The sequence below is a fragment of the Drosophila ananassae genome, chromosome 2L (genome assembly GCF_017639315.1).
Source record: "Drosophila ananassae strain 14024-0371.13 chromosome 2L, ASM1763931v2, whole genome shotgun sequence".
Lineage (NCBI taxonomy): Eukaryota > Metazoa > Arthropoda > Insecta > Diptera > Drosophilidae > Drosophila > Drosophila ananassae.
The window spans coordinates 7,614,514-7,633,058 of record NC_057927.1 but is presented as its reverse complement, the minus strand read 5'-3'; the positions used below and the strand labels follow the sequence as shown (position 1 = coordinate 7,633,058).

At 43.9% G+C, this 18,545-nt stretch overlaps 4 protein-coding genes across 23 annotated transcripts in view; 1 reads left to right on the top strand and 3 right to left on the bottom strand.

Annotated features, from left to right (window-relative positions):
- Positions 1-2,695: 2,695 nt before the first annotated feature.
- On the bottom strand, positions 2,696-4,352 carry LOC6500720. Its single transcript, XM_014911203.3, has 2 exons — positions 4,169-4,352; positions 2,696-4,073 (listed from the first exon to the last, which is right to left on the bottom strand). Exons 1-2 carry the CDS (start codon positions 4,211-4,213, stop codon positions 2,841-2,843), a joined length of 1,278 nt encoding a protein of 425 aa, XP_014766689.1. The 5' UTR covers positions 4,214-4,352; the 3' UTR covers positions 2,696-2,840.
- A 60-nt stretch (positions 4,353-4,412) lies between these two features.
- On the bottom strand, positions 4,413-5,652 carry LOC6500719 (putative gustatory receptor 89a). The gene is made up of 2 exons (XM_001953752.4): positions 4,696-5,652; positions 4,413-4,632 (listed from the first exon to the last, which is right to left on the bottom strand). The coding sequence occupies exons 1-2, from the start codon at positions 5,650-5,652 to the stop codon at positions 4,456-4,458; spliced, it is 1,134 nt and encodes a 377-aa protein (XP_001953788.2). The 3' UTR covers positions 4,413-4,455.
- An 80-nt stretch (positions 5,653-5,732) lies between these two features.
- LOC6500718 (caspase-3) lies at positions 5,733-7,422 on the bottom strand. The gene is made up of 3 exons (XM_001953751.4): positions 7,038-7,422; positions 6,291-6,626; positions 5,733-6,120 (listed from the first exon to the last, which is right to left on the bottom strand). The coding sequence occupies exons 1-3, from the start codon at positions 7,366-7,368 to the stop codon at positions 5,858-5,860; spliced, it is 930 nt and encodes a 309-aa protein (XP_001953787.1). The 5' UTR covers positions 7,369-7,422; the 3' UTR covers positions 5,733-5,857.
- A 1,699-nt stretch (positions 7,423-9,121) lies between these two features.
- LOC6499845 (collagen alpha chain CG42342) overlaps positions 9,122-18,545 on the top strand; it is a 65,702-nt gene continuing 56,278 nt past the window's right edge. For 16 of the 20 annotated variants that reach the window (XM_032450483.2, XM_032450494.2, XM_032450477.2 and 13 more), the window contains exon 1: positions 9,123-9,868. The gene's annotated coding sequence lies outside the window, so the exon portion shown is untranslated. Of the gene's footprint in view, positions 9,880-18,545 lie in introns of all 20 variants that reach the window. The other 4 variants (XM_032450542.2, XM_032450540.2, XM_032450538.2 and 1 more) reach the window with 2 other exon arrangements.

Below are 18,545 nucleotides of genomic sequence, written 5' to 3'. Positions count from 1 at the left end.
GAACCCTATTCGCTGCAGTTGCAATAAAAAGGCGTCTTAACGGTTCTGCCAGATGCAGCCCGAATGGTAACAGAAACAACAATATGATAGAGAAGAATCAAGGGAATGCTAACAAGTGGTGCCTCACAAGAGGCAGCGCGAAGAAAGAGCGCGGAAAGTGAAGAAAGGCGCGGCGAAGAAACACAACACAGCAGCGTTTGCATTATGCGGCTTAATAGCTTTACATAACAGCCGAGTGGAGACGGTGTGGGGCTGGGGCACCCATAGTACCCAGAGCCACTGACCAGCTGAACAACCGCCCAGCACAGCCTACGCAAATTATGCACTGAAAGAAAATTGGTTGCAATTGAAAGGCTTGGGTTCTTAGAATAAACTGTCACTTAGAATACTTTTTATTAGAAGTTTTAATAGATGTATACTTAATAATAAAGAAGTAGGATTTTAATAAGAAACAATTGATTTTCAATAATAAATAATTTTATTCAGTTTATTTTCTTACCGTGTACTATCAGTTATCTGTTAGAGCTCTGAACCGATCCAACCAGCGGCTTGGAAAATTGGCGCGTGCGAATGCTCGCCCCTGAAGCTTCAAAGCCTGGCCAATGGTTTTGGCCACTGGCCACTTGCTGTTGGTAGAATCAATGCTAATCAGCGAGGGCTGTTCGAGAAGTCGGCCCAGTAGGAGAAGCAAAGTGAAAGCAGGAAGACAATGTGTAATCCGATATGCTAATCGATCAGCTCGGGAGCTATATCTGATTACACATCAATCATTATCGTGGTGGAGTGGGGCAAGCAGCGAATTTTGAATGCATCGTTGGGCTTGGAATAGGGTTTTCGAAACTCTACCAATTAAGTGCAAAAGTTTGTTCAACATTCTTTTCTTTCTGGCTAAAAACTTTCCTACAAAATAATCGTTTTGGGCCAAATTGTATTTTGTCTAGCCGCTTGTAATTAATACACAATTATAGCCACTAAATGATATATAGTTTTTGGGCCTTATGTTGGCCCGACTCCAAAATCCATTCCAACTTGTTTGTGCCACCACTTTCGTTTCCAGTTTACGCAATGATCTGGTCAAGTGACAGAAAGACATTTCACAAAATCAAATCAAAATTCACGAATTCGATGGTCAGTCGCCTTTGCCAAATCAAAAGACACAAAAATGAATTTATTGAATGGAGTTTATTTGGTGCAGATATGATAAAATCGAGATTGCATCGGAGACGGGAAATAATAGCTATTTAAACTAGTTCAAATCGATTACAATATCCTATGACAAAAAAGATTGTACATTTTTAGGGCAAGGTTTTTGGCATTTATTTTATTAAAAGTAATAATTTTGTTTAAAACCAAATATGCCAGCACTGAGGCTTTTTAAATTATTATTTCAAAGGAGTTTACAATAAGTTTAAAATATTGAAATTCAATTTTTAACATAAACATATAATTCGTGGTCAGGTTTTTTGGCCACAAACTCTTTAAAACTGGTCAAAAAAGACGGTACTTGTTCATTTTAAAAATTCAAATTATTATTCGTTCACCGCCATTTAATTTGTGGCGCCATCTTTGTTTGGAGTTTATTTATGATTCACAACCTCAACGTCAGTGGCGCTTGATTTCCAGGTCTGGCAGCCTTGTTTTGAAATATTCGCCTTCTGGTAGGCTATAATTTTTTCGTTAAAGCTTAAATTTAAATAATTATATATTTAAAAACTATTTCCATTATTCAATACCTCCGTTTAATCCATAATTGTTCATAAGGGTTTTTGAAAAAGGAGTGCATAAAAAAGGTTGGATTTCAATAGGTGTTTCGAACTGATTCAATTTTGCTGTCTAAACTATCCATTCAACCTGCAAAATCGTAAAATCTGAATCAAAATATAATCGTTAAGAAAGCTTGCCTTACCTTATTAGGTTGTGATTATTAAATAAAATCCATTTGAAACTAAATTCAGTTCATTTGTTTCTCAAGAGGTCATAGCAGATTTCTACAAAGGTAAGGCGAAAGGTTGGTCATTCAAAAGTAGTATAATCACAAGAAGTTTAAAATCATTAAATCGTTGGCTTACTTTGTGGGGTCTTGATAATTATTTTACATCCAACTAGAACTAGTTTCAATTCATATGTTTTAGAAAAGGGGTCAGACGAGGTCTTTAACTAAAAAATTTCCACAATTCTAAAGGTTTTTCGACTTGCATCGATTTGGACATCAAAACTTTCCATCCAAGCTGCAAAATCACAAATTAATTCAATTCTTACAAGAGCCCAACTTACATACCTTGCAAGGTTTCGATTATTATTCCAAACCCAACTGGAACAAGATTCAGTTCATTGGTTCATGGTGTTCATCTTCTACATAAGTTTGGATTCCTGGAATTCAAAATTGCTTCAATTTGGTCATTCGGAATTCGTTAAGATATGTAGCTTTGATTACCTTGGAGTTCTTGAGTTTATTTGTTAATGGAGGAAAGAAGACGAGGTCAGACGAGGTCGGAGGAGGTGCAGTTTTTCCAAGCTGACTGCCATATTATCTACAAGTTTGCTAAAGGTCCACACTCATGCCTCCCCTTCATCCAATGCTTTGTTCTCGTCCATGCTCTCTTCGCCTTCCACTTACTGTACCAGGAAAATATCTTTGCTCCATTTTCGATCCTTGCTGAGCTTCAAAATTGCGGAAGGACCTTATTTCAGTTCATTTGTTTATGGTGGGTGCCAAACGTAAAATTTTGGGGTAACAAACATAAAACTAATTTGGTCTGACGAGGCCTAGAGATTACGCCGAAAATTTAGTGACAATTTTGAATTTTGTTACTGGGAATTACTGTTAATTTTGTTACTGTTCACGGGAAAGTGAAAAGTAGATGCCAAAAGCAGTACTTAATTTTGCTACACTGCTCCAGGATGAAATCGCGGCTAGCCTCGTCGATGAACAGGTCGATCTCCTGGTTTTCGTTCAGAGAGGAGACGGCTTTGCTAGGATTATCGGTGGCGCAAGGATCAAGCAAATAACGGCCAATGACGGCCCATCGGTAGGTGACCAGGCCGCAATTTTGATGCTCGAAAAGTTCAAAAATGGAGCAAAGCATCTTTTCGGGTACAACCAGTGGAAGGACGAAGTGGGCGCGGACCAGACCAAAGAATTGGATGAAGGGGAGACAAGAGTGGGGTGGGCAGACACCGGTTATAGCATTGGCCAGCCAGTCTGCTGTGTATTCGTCCTTGGCCACTATCATCAGGACGCAATCGTATCTTGCCATTGGGACGCAGTCATAAAAGCTTAAATCCGCAACACAGCACCCTATGAACAGCGAGAATAAATGGTCCATGATGGCGCGAATGTTGACATTGCTGGCCGCGGGATCGTCGTTGGTGATCATCATGGCGTAGCGGCGATCCTCCGGCAGAGTTGTGGCATAAGGTGGTCGAGTATCAGGCTTGCCGCACTTGACTGTGTTGCAACAGACTAGCCGCCGATCCGGGCATTGTGAACTAGCACACTCCTCGCTCTCCTCGCTCTCCTCGTCAGGTTCAACCTCTTTCTCCTCCTCGTCCTCTTCATCGTCCTTTATTTCGATCTTTGGTTGCGATTTACGCCTTGTGAGCAAATTAAAAGCTTCAAATCCTTTTCCTTTTGGCATCTTGAATGGCATTCCGGCCTTGGCACGCCTTGATGTGATGTGTGTTAATGTCGCCGATTTAATGGATTTGTTATGGACGCCTCTCCTAGTTGTGGACGATTGGTAGCTCATGGAATACGACACACTAGATTCCGATACGGTTTCCGATGAGGATTCCGTCCTCTCCAAGCTAAATCTCATCGCTCGATGCGCGAAGGGAGTTCCAGGCTCGATGCACGAATAAAGGCTCACAGCTGCAGCAGGCTGTCCGTGATGGGTTAGCCGTAGGCTAGACTTCGCGCTTAACAGCTCTGACATCAGCTCGCTATTCTTTATCTTCTTACCAGAAGAGTTCCACAAGTCGAGATGTTCTGCAGAGACTTCTGTCATACGTTGAATAGCGGCCTTAAAGTTCCACACCGTTTCAAATGGTTGGAGCTCAAGGATAAGTCCCTTCTAAATAGCGAAATTATCACTTGTAGTATCCATAATTTTATAAAACCGGACACAACCGTAGAGAGAACCCGCACTTTTTTCTGCTTTCTACTCACCATCTCTGCACTCGAATTAGACTCGAATATCAATTCCACAAACATTTCGGATCGACTTAATTGAAACGAAAAAACTTTCACAAAATTTACTACAAAAGTACAAATATTTCACAAAAATTTGTATCACAAAAAACTGCTTTTACGATCTTAACAGCTCGAAGCGTAGCACGAAAGTGATCCTCAATACAAACGATTCCACACAACTGGTATTGACATAAGGCCATGGCCTACTTATATTTTTAAATTTTTTGATAATTTTAATTTTCAGTATAATTATAGTTGAGATCCTAGATCTTGGTTCGCTTCATGTTTTCCAGGCTAAACTGCAGAATAATAACAATAAAATTCATGGCGTACGATAAGAGAAAGAGCCAAAAAGAGTTATCCAACGTGAACAGTCCGAGAACACCGAACTTGAGATGGCCCGCCGGCGATACCAGGGGAAATGGTGTGAGATTCTTGGCCTGGAAAGATAAGGGCTCCCCCTAATTACGTCTAATCTTTGGAGTAACCCCATTCGGACCCACCTGATCCGGAGTTAGTTCCTCCGGAAGGTATCCCTGCTGCAGACAGCGCTGCTGGAGGCGGTTGTGCCGCACCTGGCAGAGGTGGGCGGCCAAAACGAGGGCGTACAATTGCACCGTCACAATTAGACAGTAATTCGAAATGGTCAGGGGAACGCCGTGCTCCTGCACAAAGTAGGACATGTAGGCGTACATGTTGGCCAGAATGTTGACAAAGTTTCCAATTACAAGAAGAAAGATGCCCCACTCCGAAGTTTTGATGAACTTCTGGGCCAATCTGAGATGGTTTTTCTCCTCCTCCAGTAGTTGAGCTACACCAAGATTTTCCCCTTCCAATTGATTCAAGCTGGCGAGGAGGAGTAACAGGCCACCGAAGACTCCATTTGCAAAGACACTGCTCACGTGCTGGACGTAGAGTTGGACTCCATAAGCGAGGAGCTGCGACCATGGCAGGTGTCCTCCAGCTCTTTGGAGAAAGGGAACATTGCAGAGGAGTTCGTACAGGCTCAGAAGAATCTTAATCCATAGCAGCGAGGTGCCCCACCAGCTCAGTTTTCGGTGACGGTGTAGGCGACTCAACCCATTCATCAAGTCAACCAACTTCCTGCGATTCCAGATATTAAGTCCCAGGAGGGCCAGGGATACGCCGACATCGCCGGCCATGGTGCCCAGAGCGATGTCCTTGAATATATCCGAGTGCCGGACATTGGTGGCATCGTACAGAGAGGCACTCTGCCACAGGATTAAAGGTGCCACGGCCGTGAGGAGCAGCCACCGGAAAACCGCACTCAAGGTCATCCAACGATGGCATTTTGCTCCATTTCGGGATGAAAATTTAAAGGGAGCCAAGGCCAGCAGCTGCCAAACCCGAAACAGCAGACACAGACCGCAGACATGCGGCAGTTGCACCATTTTGTGGCAAACTGAGCTCACGGAGGAGCTACCAGCTACCATTGCCATTCAGGTGTCAGCGGCGTTGTATGTGGGTAACAAGCCCGCTATCTATTGCTCCCAACGGCTTTAAGCCAATTCCAGATAAGTGCCGTCGATAGACGCACACAGGCGTAGACTTTTATTTTATAAACAAATAGCAAATATCATTACGATTAGGGGAAAGAGTTGTGATTGTATCGTGATTGTGGTGTCCCTCACTGACTCACATGCATTAGGTCTTTGGCTTCACACGCAAGTGGAAGGTCTTGGTCAGGGTGGACATGAAGTTGGGCATTTCCTTCATCTGGTTGAGGGCCTCGTTCTTCGTATTCGACTGGTACTCGTAGGCCACCTTCCGGTTGACGGCGGTCAGGAGTCGCAGCAGCTCTGCCCCCTCCGGCTGGGCCGCCTCGTTGCTGGCAGCCACGTCCAGGACGCGGCACAGGCTCTGGATGAACCATGAGCCATCGTCCACGTTGCGGAACGAGAAGAATTCTAAAAAAGAGAATATATTTTATTATATAAATCAAAGTTTCCATTGGAAATAATGTCAAAGTGAATCACTCGATTTCAAATATTGACAAGAAAATCCTCGAAAATTCGAACCTGAGGCTCGGGCTTATACAGTCTACCTTGCGTATACTTGATATTTTTTGGATACTCACTGTCGAAGGTGGAGTAGAAGACGAGCATGTCCGCCGTACTCGGAATGGCGTACGTAATGGGCTGGGCAACAGGGGCCACCGCTGGAGCCACCAGTTCCCGGGTCATCACCGCGAAAGTGGAGAACTCCACGGCCTTCTCCAGATTCTCGCCGCGACATGCCTGGATGAAGAAGAGCTTCGGCTTGTTCTTCAGAGTCTTGCATTTGTCGCCCAGAAAGGGGTTCCACAGCCGCTCAACGGGGTAGGCCATGTCCTTGGCGTATACCTTGCCCTCCGTGCCGTGGGACATGACCACCAGGACGAAGCAATCGTTCTGGCTGTGATCCTCGAGAGCCACTGGAACGGGGAAAAAGGTTAAAGCTTATTCGCAAATGTACAGCAGTTTGTTTTTAATGTGAAATAGGAAATCGATTACCTTCACTATCGGATCATTTTGCAATAATCGTGGTATGTTTGTTTGTTTTGATAAAGATAAGATAAATGAAATTCGAAATGTTCTACTCCCTTGCATACCTGATTCAGGTTTGAGGGAAATTTAATTTCAGAACCTTTGTAGATTAGATACTTAGTGGATGATAATTCATTTGTTCTAATGTTTATTTGAATTTCATTACCAAACATCGTTTAATGAAACAAATTCCGAATGTTTTTGAACCAAAGAAGCACTTATCGCCCGTAAGATAAGACGTCTTTAGTGATTTATGAATGGAAAGCTATTATTTTGCCTGCTGTTGTACAAAAACTCACCCTCTTTCAGCAAGTCGTTAATGTCGGAGAAGGTTAGATCGTCGTAGGACCTCACATCGAAGCCGAAACCCTGGAGTGTAGCCTTCATGTCGTCCCGATCCCGCTCAGTGCCCACACGCGCCTTCTGACCTTTGACGTCCCGGTGGTTGAGGATCAGAGCGATGCCCGCTCGGGCGCAGTTTTCGTAGGTGTCATCGGTAGTGGGCCGGGAGATGATGATTCTTTTCAAGTCCAGCTCCGAGGTGGGCGTCTTGGCCATCAGAGTGGCGTCGGCCTTGTCCTTCTTGTGCTTCTTCTTGTCGCTGAAGAGCGAAAAGTCCGTGTCGTCCATTTTGACCGTCTGTCTGTGATCGCTTCCACCGGGTGACTAATTCTAATTTCGCCCCCCATCGAAAGCTCCTGCTCTTTCGCCGTCTAATCTAATCAATGCAGGTGTCTTATCAGACAGTGCCAGGTGAGAAGCCCTCTCCCACGTTCCTCTCCCAAAAATACCAGGGCTCTTGCTCAATGATGATTAGCCGGCTCGGGTGGAAAATGAAAATTGGCCTTACCATTGCACCAGACAATTTGATTTCCCTGATGGGTCACGCCCACAAGAATGGGGGCGTCTGCTCGTCAGGGAAATTGCCAACATCCGGCGAAAGTGTCGTCGCTGGAACTTAATGTGTTTTCAATAAATTTCAGATGCGCAGAATAAGAGAAAAATGAAATAAAAGGCCAGGGGTCGTGGGTGCCAAACTTTGCCACGCAATTCAAATTTTCCTCGCACACAAAGTAACGGAAACCGGAAATGAGTATGCCACCCCAAGCCTAAGGAGTACCGTTTTTGCATGGTTCTGGGTACAACGGTACCACCGTTCAGTGTACCCTTAAGAGAGCCATGTAAGAGAGTCATGTCGGAATGGTTCAGAACTTTAACAGAAACATGAAAACAATTGCGGCTAATTAATAAAGTTGCTCCTACGCGACCCCTGATTGGCTGCCAATTATAATTGATATGTAATTGTAATTGGCATCATCAATCTCCCAAAGGGCCACGGACTGTAAATCAAAAGCCCCAAAAATATAAAAGAGAGAAGGTAAGTGGTTTAGCCGGCTTTTCAGAACAATCCGTTTGAGTTCTTAAGAGCTTCTCAGGTGAGGTGTCAGGTGGTTTCCCTCCCGTGACCTAAAAGATTGGCCCCAAAGTCCCAAAGAAAAAAGAATTAAAGATGGAAAGGCGTATGTTGAGATAAACATGATTTATGAAAGAAAGTAAAAACATGCTTTTAACAATTCAAATAGCAATATTTTATTATTTCTTAGCCTTTTGTTTGTAATTAGTAAATAAGTTATTTTTTATTAGCTTATAAGTTGGATTCTGATAACTCCCACCGGTTGATCTTGTTTTTGTTGCTGCCTTTTTATCCGTTCCTGAGTTCGCACCTGAGAGGTGTTCTTATCGAACCCCAACATGCCGGCCAGCTCGAACTCGAACTCAAACACACAGGTGAATGCGAAAGGCTCTCTCAAACGAGTTTGAGGTTTTGTTTTCTGTTTAATAAGTTTATTTTACAAATTCACATTTAATAATGTATATATTTTAAAGATTACTAAACCACACTATTCACTTTATGAATTTTTTTTCATCTGTGAAAATTTAAGTGCAAATAGAAATGAGAGATTAAGTGAATGAGAAATTAAGAATTTTAAAGAAACTTTTCATAAAAAACTAATGAAATTAAATAATTTATTTATATATTTATAACTCTATTTGATTTGGTTTTAAATATGAAGTACCATATATGAAATATCATTTAAATAAAACTCTTTTAGTTTTCAGAAATAAATCATTAGTTTTTCACCACTGTGCCCTGGACAGAGTTTGAAAGCAACATCGAACATGCTTGAATACACTTAAAGTAATGATTTATTATTTTAAATTACATTCAAGATAACCATTAAGAATACATTTGTAAATAATTTAAATCAGGAAATCAAAGATTATAAATAAAAATAAATATTTGTTGATAAATCCCAAAGTCTGTTCAAAACACCTACAATAAAAACATACAATGTTCGATTCTCTCTCTTGTCGAATGGGCTGAGCACTTCGGTGACTCGCAGTCGTATCTGTTCGGTTCATTGTGGCAGTTTGAGCATCCGTGAGGACGTCGTATCCACTGGATTTGAGCATCGCATCATTCATGTTTGAGCACTCCAGCGCGTTACATCGTTACAATCGCTTACAACGGATGCATCTGAAAGTGCGCGCCGAGTCGTATCTCAAAATGCACTAGGAACGGTAAACAAAAAGCGGTAATAGGTGCCGGCAAGCAGAAAGAAAGTCGATATCGCGGGAATCGGGAAAGTGAATTTTGGGAAAATATATCGTCTTGAACAGAAAACAAAAACAGTTCAGCCAGGAGGCGAGAGTGCATGTGGTCGGGAGTGCGCCGCGGATATATTCGCAGTTATTCGGGAGTGGCGGTATCCGGTCCTCTGGGCGTATACTTGTCCGCCTAACCGTTGTTGTTCCTAGATTAAAGGCAACAGGAAGCAAAGAAGGCCGAAGCGGCAAGCGGCGGCGACCAACAGCAACAACAGTGTGTGGCAAGTGCAAGGAGTTGAAATTTATAGTTGCCGCATTTTGTCGAAATTAAATTATGTTAAGTGCTGAAATCAGTAAGAAGGTGAAGTGAAAAGCAAACGGGGAAAAGCGCCTCTGGCAACAGCACCAGCACCAGCACCATCAGCAACAACAATTGCAGCATCCCGAGGAGGAGAAAGAGCCGAAACGGCAGAGGTGCCAGCCAGCCGGCAGAAACAATCTAGAAAAAAATAAATAAAAAGTACGTAAGAGGTGAGCCAAGCAAACCGTTTGATTATAATAAGCGGGGTGCATGTATGCAAGCTTCTTCCTTGCTGCGAGTGTGTGTGTGCGTGTATGTCCTTTGTATGCAAAACGTTGACAGAGAAAAAAAATGGAATAAAAAACAACAACAACAGCAAATACAAAATTAGGGTGGCTGGACAAGATGACAAAAGCAAACAAAAAGCAAACAACAAAATACGGTTTTGGGCTGTTCCCAAAAACAACCCAACTAAACAGAGCAGAACCCACAATGTGAAACGAAAACGAAATCAAATCAAAGGCACAAGCCAGCCAGCACCAAAAGCCGACCGAAAAGGTAGAAAAAATCCTCTGCTCGCTTTTAGGCGACCGGCCTGGCAAAGCGCATAAAAAAATAGATTAACAGGCTGGGACAAAACAAAAAAAAAAAAACAGAAAACAACATTGAAATTCTAGCATCGTCTCAGACTAAGCCTCTGGTGCAAAAAATAACAGCAGCATAAAAAAAAAACAACACCAGCCAGGCCATATATATTCTGGTCTTACGCTTATACGATACCGGGTACTTTCGTTTCATTTCCCTTTGTATAGTACTATATATGCTAAAATCATAAACACAAAAGGTTTTTGTTATTCAATTAAAATGATGGCGAACAGTTGCCATAGAAATTGAATGCCAGAGAAGGTAGAAAGAAAGAATGCTTTCCTTTGATTTTCCTAAGAGTGCTTGGAGTTTTGTAAACAACATTTCAATCTTCTTAAGTGTTTTAATTGTCTTTTAATTGATTGTAATTATTGCATAAAAACTATACACTACTTATATCTAATAAAGTCATAATAATACCCTTAACTTAACCCTTAAACTTGGTGGTCAAGATGGTCATAACTTGGATATAAAACACTACTTTGCTGAAATGACATTCCGGTTTCCAGTCACATATGCGTTTAATAAAAATAATATTTTTCTCAAGAGAGTTTAGATACTTGAAATGTCATTGCAGCTACTTTGCATACCCTTAGCAGTTGGCTGATACCCTGTAGTTGGCAGCGGAACCGCCTATAAGATTTGTAGTCCTTTTTATGCCCCTGCAAATGAAGTTGCACTGGACAATCTAATGAACCCACCACACCTCGCAAAAGGTCCTCAAGCATCCAACACAACACACCTTGCTGAAATATTCAAGATACTTTATGGGCATGCCGCAGCTGAGCCAAAGGCATCCCAGCGATGCCGCAGGCTGGCCTTGTTCTTGCCCCTCCCACGTCAAGGTGTAGATTCTGTAGCAGAAGCCTCTATTTATGAGGAGGACTGCGCTTTTTGCCGTTATCCCTCGACCCTTTTCATTGCCGGGGAATCCCCCTGGGGGCGACCCTCGTCTTTATGAACTTCAGCTGAGCAATTATTAAATATGTAAGCTCTCGGCGGCAGCTTTAAGTTAAGACCATACTGGTTAGATTTTGGTCCTGGCCTCTTTGATGTTCTTTCTCCCGCGACTTCAATATGCGGGAGACTGGCAAACAAACATTAATTGTAACTGCAAATGGTGTGAAATGAGCGGGTAAATGACTGACTGACTGACTGAATGAATGAATGAATGAGTGAGTGAATGAGTGCATGAATGGATGCTTAGCAGCGGCTTGACTCAATGAATGAATGGTACTCGAGTGGAGCTGCCGGTGGCAGTGATGCTCTCCCCGAGAGCACTGAAAATTGCGTTAAGTGGATGTCATCGTTGGCTAGCGACAATTTTGATGAACTCAACAAAACACTTGACAGGGTCGTCACAGAAGGGTGAAGGGTGGGGAGGTGTTTGAAGAGTGGGGGCTGCCCTGTCTGCTGACCGAAAGTAAACGAAACGCTGTCGCAGGCCGTGCAATAAACGAAATTATGACGCTAAATTGAACACAAAACGCCCAGTGAGACGGTGGTAGGGAGAGGGAGATACAGTCGAAGAATAGTCCCGGAAAATATAGTTGAAGTCGGTCTGGGTGGGAAGGGGGGGTTGGGCTAGGTAGGGGTGGTGGTGCTGATGGTGTTCCCGGTGAAGGGGGTTTCATTTTCAAAAGCATCCACATCAACAGCATCCACTTCCCTTCGACCAGTCACATTTAACGCGCGAATGAACAGCAATCAGCCGACTGGGGGGGACGGGACTCGCAAAAGGGACTCTGGGCATGGCTCTGGATCCGTACTCACTGGGAATCGGACACACAACTGGTTCTGGCGGCGGAGGGTGCTCGAATTCAGTAATAAAAGTCATGATAGACAGGGCAATACGGAAATGCTATTTTTGGGGCTGCCTTCACACGGGAATGGAATGGACCACGTCCGCCCTGCGAGCGGAAGGTGAGAATTAAGAAATTAGCGTACACTCTGTACCCAGTACCCAGTACCCTGTACTCTATCCCATCCAGAGCCAGAATCCAAGCCATAGCCATTGCCAGTTGGAGCTGCCAGATGGGAGCCGTTGGAGCTGGTGCTGCCCGTAAATTGCCTGCCGCAGCCACCGCCGCTCACTTTAACTTAATTATATAATTTGTGAGACAGCAGCTCCGAGTACGGGGTGCCCAGCCAACATAAAAAATATATTTAAGACATGAGAAAAAACATTAGAGTGTGGTTAGTAAAATATTGGATACCCTTTTCTCAGGAGAAATATATACATATATAATATTTAGGCCATTTAAGATAACTAAATACCAAGATAACTAAACTACTTAGTAGTTTATTGTTACCAAGTAACCTTCAATAGCTAAGTATCCCTATGTAGAGTACTGAAATAAGCCAACTCAGTCGCTTTTTTGTGGTGCAGTGCAAATTAAATGAGCTGAATGCATTTAAGCCCAAATCAGCGCAAGCCGTCGGCTTAGTGACGAGGACAAACTGTGCCTTAAGTGACTCAGCAGGCAGTCTCGGCTGCCCAGCCCCTGGCAGAGCCCGGGATGGTCGTAGCTGCAAAAAAGTAAATAATCCTTTAACCACAAAGCAATTATGCAGCACAGCAGCAAAGGAGACAGTCGCCCGGGCGGCAGACACACGACCCCGGCGAACAAAACGGCAGCGACACCGTCAACGGCGACATCTTGTCAGCCAGTGAAAAATTACCAAACCAATGACAGAGACAGCAGATGTACGCAGGAGTGGCAAGAAGAGGGGCGTGGCAGGAGGAGGAGGAGGAGAAAAATAGGCAAGGACACTAGGGCTGGATGGCTGGCTGGCTGGCTGGTGGAAGCCCACAGGTTGCTGGCAGCAAATTACTTAAATGCCAAGCCGAAAAGTCTGGCAAGAGCTTATGTGAAAATTTAAATTGGTCGAGGGCGGTGCGAGTGTGTGGCAGGCAGGTGGGGCAGCTGGGAGGGGATTTTCACTGCGGTTAAGTTGCACTTTTGGCCGCAACAAACCAAGGACCTGCACGAGGGCTGACAGCATAAAAAGCGACAATTTTTTCAAGGGATTTTTGTTCACGAGAAAAACCTGCCGAGATACATTAAATGTTTTTTCTGAAAATTCAATTTTACTTCTTAATTTTTCTCTTTTAAATAAAATTGTTAAGTTAACCTTAGAACTTTCTTAACAGACCTCGGTTGAAATTATTGCAAGGACTCGATGGATTCAGATCAGGGTGGTTCGGTTCACCACATATGCCATTAAAATTGTCCCATGTCCTTTGTCCTTTTGCCTGGCTCATCCTGTGCCCTTTGTGGCGAATTTAATTCCCGGATTACCAGTCATTTCCGAGTGAAAGGTGGCTTTACGATTTGCTCCCAGAGATGTAAGGTTTTCCAGATAAACTGGAATTCGTAGAATTCCCTCCCTATCAGACTTAACTGGGAAAAATATCCCTTATTTTCTGCCAGTGCATCCGTATCTTAACCGATTTATCGACTCTGCTGGCTTATCACTCCAGTTTTCCTGTGTGCTGTTCATTTCCCACGATGTGCCGGCGCAACTTGCAACTTGTGCGCCACCAGAGCAGAAGTTAAGCGCTTTCCTATGCCTTCCGAGCCAGATCAGAGCACAATGGATGGCCAACAGCTCACAGCCTTTAGCCCGCCTTGGCCGCAACATGAAAAAGCCACCCGGAGGACGAGAGTCGCCCACTCTAGCAGAGTCGGAGAATCGAAAAGAGGGGGCTTAGCAGAAGAGGAGGCCAGACGGAGACCCACGTTGAATGTCCAGCTGTGTCTGTTTACATGCCACAGCTCTTTAGCAACCCGTCTGGACGCCGTTTTATGTTCTTCTGGTCTGCAGCAGAAAGGAGAAGGGGCGCGGAAGACGCGCCTGCAGGCTTGGTCAGTCTTCTGGACGACCTTTCGACGGGGTCGCGGATTTACATTTGTTGCTGGCTCGGACCCAGGCCCAGGCCCGGGCGGTCAGAGCAACTCATTCATAAAAATGCACGCAAAGTCAAGCGTTGCAAGTCCAAGGTTGGCCCGTGTCTGTGGTTTTTCCTTCGCCCCACACTGCCATAGTGCCACTTGCCACTTGCCTCTGCCACAGCCGGACCCTGTCCCAGCCCACCTCTGGCTGTGCTTGAGCTTTTGTGCAGTTAAGTGCTTAGTTGCGTGTAACTTTACACTGTTTAACAAACTCACTAGCTTGCCGCACAGTGAGTCAAAGGAAAAAACAGTTGCAACGGGGCACACATTGGGTTAACCGTGGGGGGTGTGGACTAGTTGCACCAGGAGTGACTAGAGAGTCCCCCAGAGTAAGTGTGACTTTGTCGTGTGTGGCAAATGAAAACAGAGAGAAGGTTGTTATAATTGCACTGTAGATTAAAAGGATATGATGGTTGGCTCTTAATTATGTTATTATTAGACATATATCCATGTATCACGTATTATGTATCAAGTGTTTAGAATAACACTACCCACTTTTTCTCGCTGTGCACTTGAGCTAATAAAAGTCGGAATGAGCGAGTGGCCTGAAAGTTAATTACAATTCCTCTTGACTTTGTAGAACCCCAGCCCCAGTCCAGCCCCAACGGGAATCGAGTGAAATGGAATCTGGTGCATGGAAAAAGGTATAGAATACCTATAGACCAGATTCCTTAGAAAAAAATGGTAATGTTTTTGTAGCAGAAGCAAAAAAAAAAAGCAGAGGAAGTTGGTTTCCTAAGTAAACAAAAGCAAACATTGCGTGCCAAAATTCCGGAAATTTTTAAGAGTCACAGCATGTGTAAGCTGAATTTTTACAAGCCCCAGACACTCACACTCGCACAAGCACTCCCAGGTCCTTGCTCCTGACTGCCACAACTCCTCAGTGCCATGTTTCCTGTCTAAGTGCTAAATTGAAATTCCGAAATTAAGTAATTTCTCCCAAGGGCAACTTCTGTTGGAAATCTTTTCGAAATACTGGCCCACACTCGCTTAAAGCCACTCCACCCACCACCCACCCGTCGAAGGGGCGTGGCCGGCCGGGCTGTAAAGGAAGACCCTCATAAAAGCACAACAACAACAACAGTAGCAAGGAAGACAAAAACCCGGCATGCCAATGAGTTGCACTAATAGTTTGTATGTGAGGGTGTATGGGTGGGTGTGGGTCTCCTGAAGGAGAAACATAAAAAGAAAGTCCTAAACTTTTGGGAGAGCTACGAACCGCATCTACATGAGAACAAGCTGTAAAAATTATAGGGAAATAACAAACGACATGCACACAAGTGTTATGTTACGGACATTAAAGCCAACGCCAGGAATGCTAGTAGCCAGGACTCGCATCACTTAATCCTAAACAGGATGGACATGAAAGTGGAAATTAGCAAGGATATGTTTATGTTTTAGTGTCTCTACTTGGACATAACTTTTTTGATTTTTTTCCCTTACATCTCTTGGGTAAATCCGATGAATCCTTGCCTTTCAATCCAATTCCTTCACTCTTCTGGCAGAAACTGCTCCTTTATCCGTTTGACTGCAACTCCTTTTCTGGGTTACTCTAGCGAGTCCTTAATCAAAATTGAAATGGCTCAAGACTTTCTTCGGAAGCTGTCCCCCAAAATCGAAAGTTTCCCAATTCATTCCAGCAGCGCCATTTCCTCCCGGCTCCCACCCCGTTTCAGTCAACTTCCAAGGAACTTCCACTTCAGCTTCCTCTATATTTTTCAATTTAAATGATGGAGCAGCAGGGAGAAAAAAAATGTAAGGAGAGCGAAAGGAAATGACGCTTAACACTCGGAAAAAGGGGTTGCCGGGCGCTGGGAGCTGGAAGTTGGGGGTTCCGGGTCCTGGCTGCCAAAAAAAAAAAAGTAATACTTGGACCGACCATGGAGTGGAGGGGAAAACTTAAACACTTCTTGCATTTTTCTTATGGTACGACAACTATTTATTGCCTCGCCCAAGCCCCAGACGAAGCTGCCACGGCTGCTGCTGCTGCTGCTGCTGTTTCTCTGTGTTTTTTTTCTGTTGCTGCCACTGTTTACTTTTGTAGTGGCAGCAACAAAGTTGTTTGATATGGCCAGCGGCAGGAGCAACCGAACAACTGGAGCTACTACTTACTACAAACATTTCTGACGATGATGATGATGATGTTGTTGGCGGCGGCGACGGCCGTGGTGTTGATGATGAAAAATGCACATGTGTTGCTAACGGCCACGATTATTTTTATTGTTTATTTGCTTTGATTTTGGCCCTCGTGAGCCCGCTCTCTGGGCCATTTGCTGTTTGTTGCCTTCCATGTTCATGTTTTTATTCGGCCACGTTCTTGTTTGGGTTTGGCTTGGGTTTCGACCCCGGTTCGGGTTCGAGTTCGGGGCGCATTTGTGCGTAACGAATAAATTTAGCAAAATAAATAAGGACAATAATCCCTTTGAATGCATTGCAATTGAGCTTTTTACAGCCATTGGCTATAAACTGGGCCAGCCATATGCATAGAAAAAAATGAAGAGTTTTTCGGTCTCAGGGATTCAAAATAAGGGCAAGAAATGTATTTCCTCTTGAATTTTCTCTCTCTGTGAGGACTTACATGCTACGTGTGTATGCCGGCCACTTTGCTCTACATTGTGCTTAGAAAGCTTTTGCCTCTTGGCCAGGATTCGGGACCGGGTCCGTGCCCGGGCCCAGCGTCCGGCTAATGCCATTCAATTCTGGCTTGATTTGCATTTCAATTCCAAATCAAATTTTTCAATTGCCAGCTGGACGCACGCACACACAGTGTTGCTAAGTGGCTTCACAAAAAGCCACTCCTGCACACACACACTCCCTCACACACACACACACACATCCTGATCCTGATCGATTTAATTCAATTTTCGCTGGTGATTGAGGCAAAAATTCATAGCATACTTTGTAGCGTCGCCTGACCGACTCCCCGAGTCATTGGACTTCCCATGTAATTGACAAAAGCTGCACCAAGCTGCTGAAATTTGAAATCAATTTATTTTATATTGAGTTAGCTTCGTCCTCTTCGCCATCTGCCCCCCTTTAAGCATTAACCTTTGGCTGTTCGAAGTCGAAATCGATACGCCGGAGATACTGTATCCAGCCAATTGCAGTGTCAGCGCAAAAGTCAGCTCAGCTCCACACATGCTCTTATTTGTTAAATTAAAAGCATGCCCCCCAGTTCCATGCCCTGCACTTGTTATTGTTGTGTGCTCGGACGACGGCGTCATCACCACCACCGTCATCATCGACATCCTCGGCGGAATCTTCGTCTTCTTCATTTGCCATTATTGGCTCCGGAGCGCACAAGACTTTCAATTAGTTTTATTAGGGTGTTCCAAACATTCCATTGACTCTCTAAACTCGACATCGGTCGGTCGGGAGGGCTTCTGTTTGATATTGGCCTTTTGACTTTTATGCTTTTTTCGGGTTAGAGCGCCATTTTTCGTTTTGCGGTTGCTGCGGCTCAGCGGTGCTGAAATTGTGAGGCGTGCGATTGTTTTTTGAGTTTTATTGGATCCCGGCTTATTGTTATTTTGGTTGTTATGCGCTTGATTGCGCAACGCCAACCCACCGAAAACAAGTAGAATTTGGATGAAATACAAATAAGTACTATGAGTACTGTGTGTGCGGGTGTGTGTGGAAGTTAAATCGGCAATTATGGGGCGCATAATGAGTCAGCAAAATGAGAAAACCCTCCACTTGACCTCCCGAAATATTTGGCTTTATTAAATTATAGAATTCGTAAATTACACGACAGCCATTTGGTAACCACTCATTAGGTAATCCATTTAATTATTCTTCAATAATAGTTTTAAACTTTCTGTTTTTGTGCGAAACTTTTAGCCGGAGCTACCGCTTCCATGCTCCCATATTGGTCAAGTTTCTGATACTTTTTTAAGTATTGTTTTTTGTTCGGACTCGTAAACTTGTAAAAAGTTCTCAAGCACATTTCATTCCTCTAAAGGGCATTTCAGTTTCGTTCTTCCATCCCCTCGGCTTATATTTCCCGCTGCTATAATTTCCACTTTATGACTTTTGTATTGCCATGCCCCTACCGCCACCTTTATTTCGGGTTCGGGGCAGAGTTGAAGGCAACAAATGTTTTTGACACGACAAGTCTATGGGTCAAATACTTGTACTCGTACTCCCCTTGTTTTCCCCCTGCTTTTTAGGGGTTTTTTATTCGCTCCTTGTTTTTGGCCCTCCTTGCTCCTTTTTTGTATTTTGTCAGTGGCTGTTACTGCTACTTGAGCTAGAAAAAAGTTTTGTGCGAAAAAGTTTGGCTGGCCCGAGTCTTA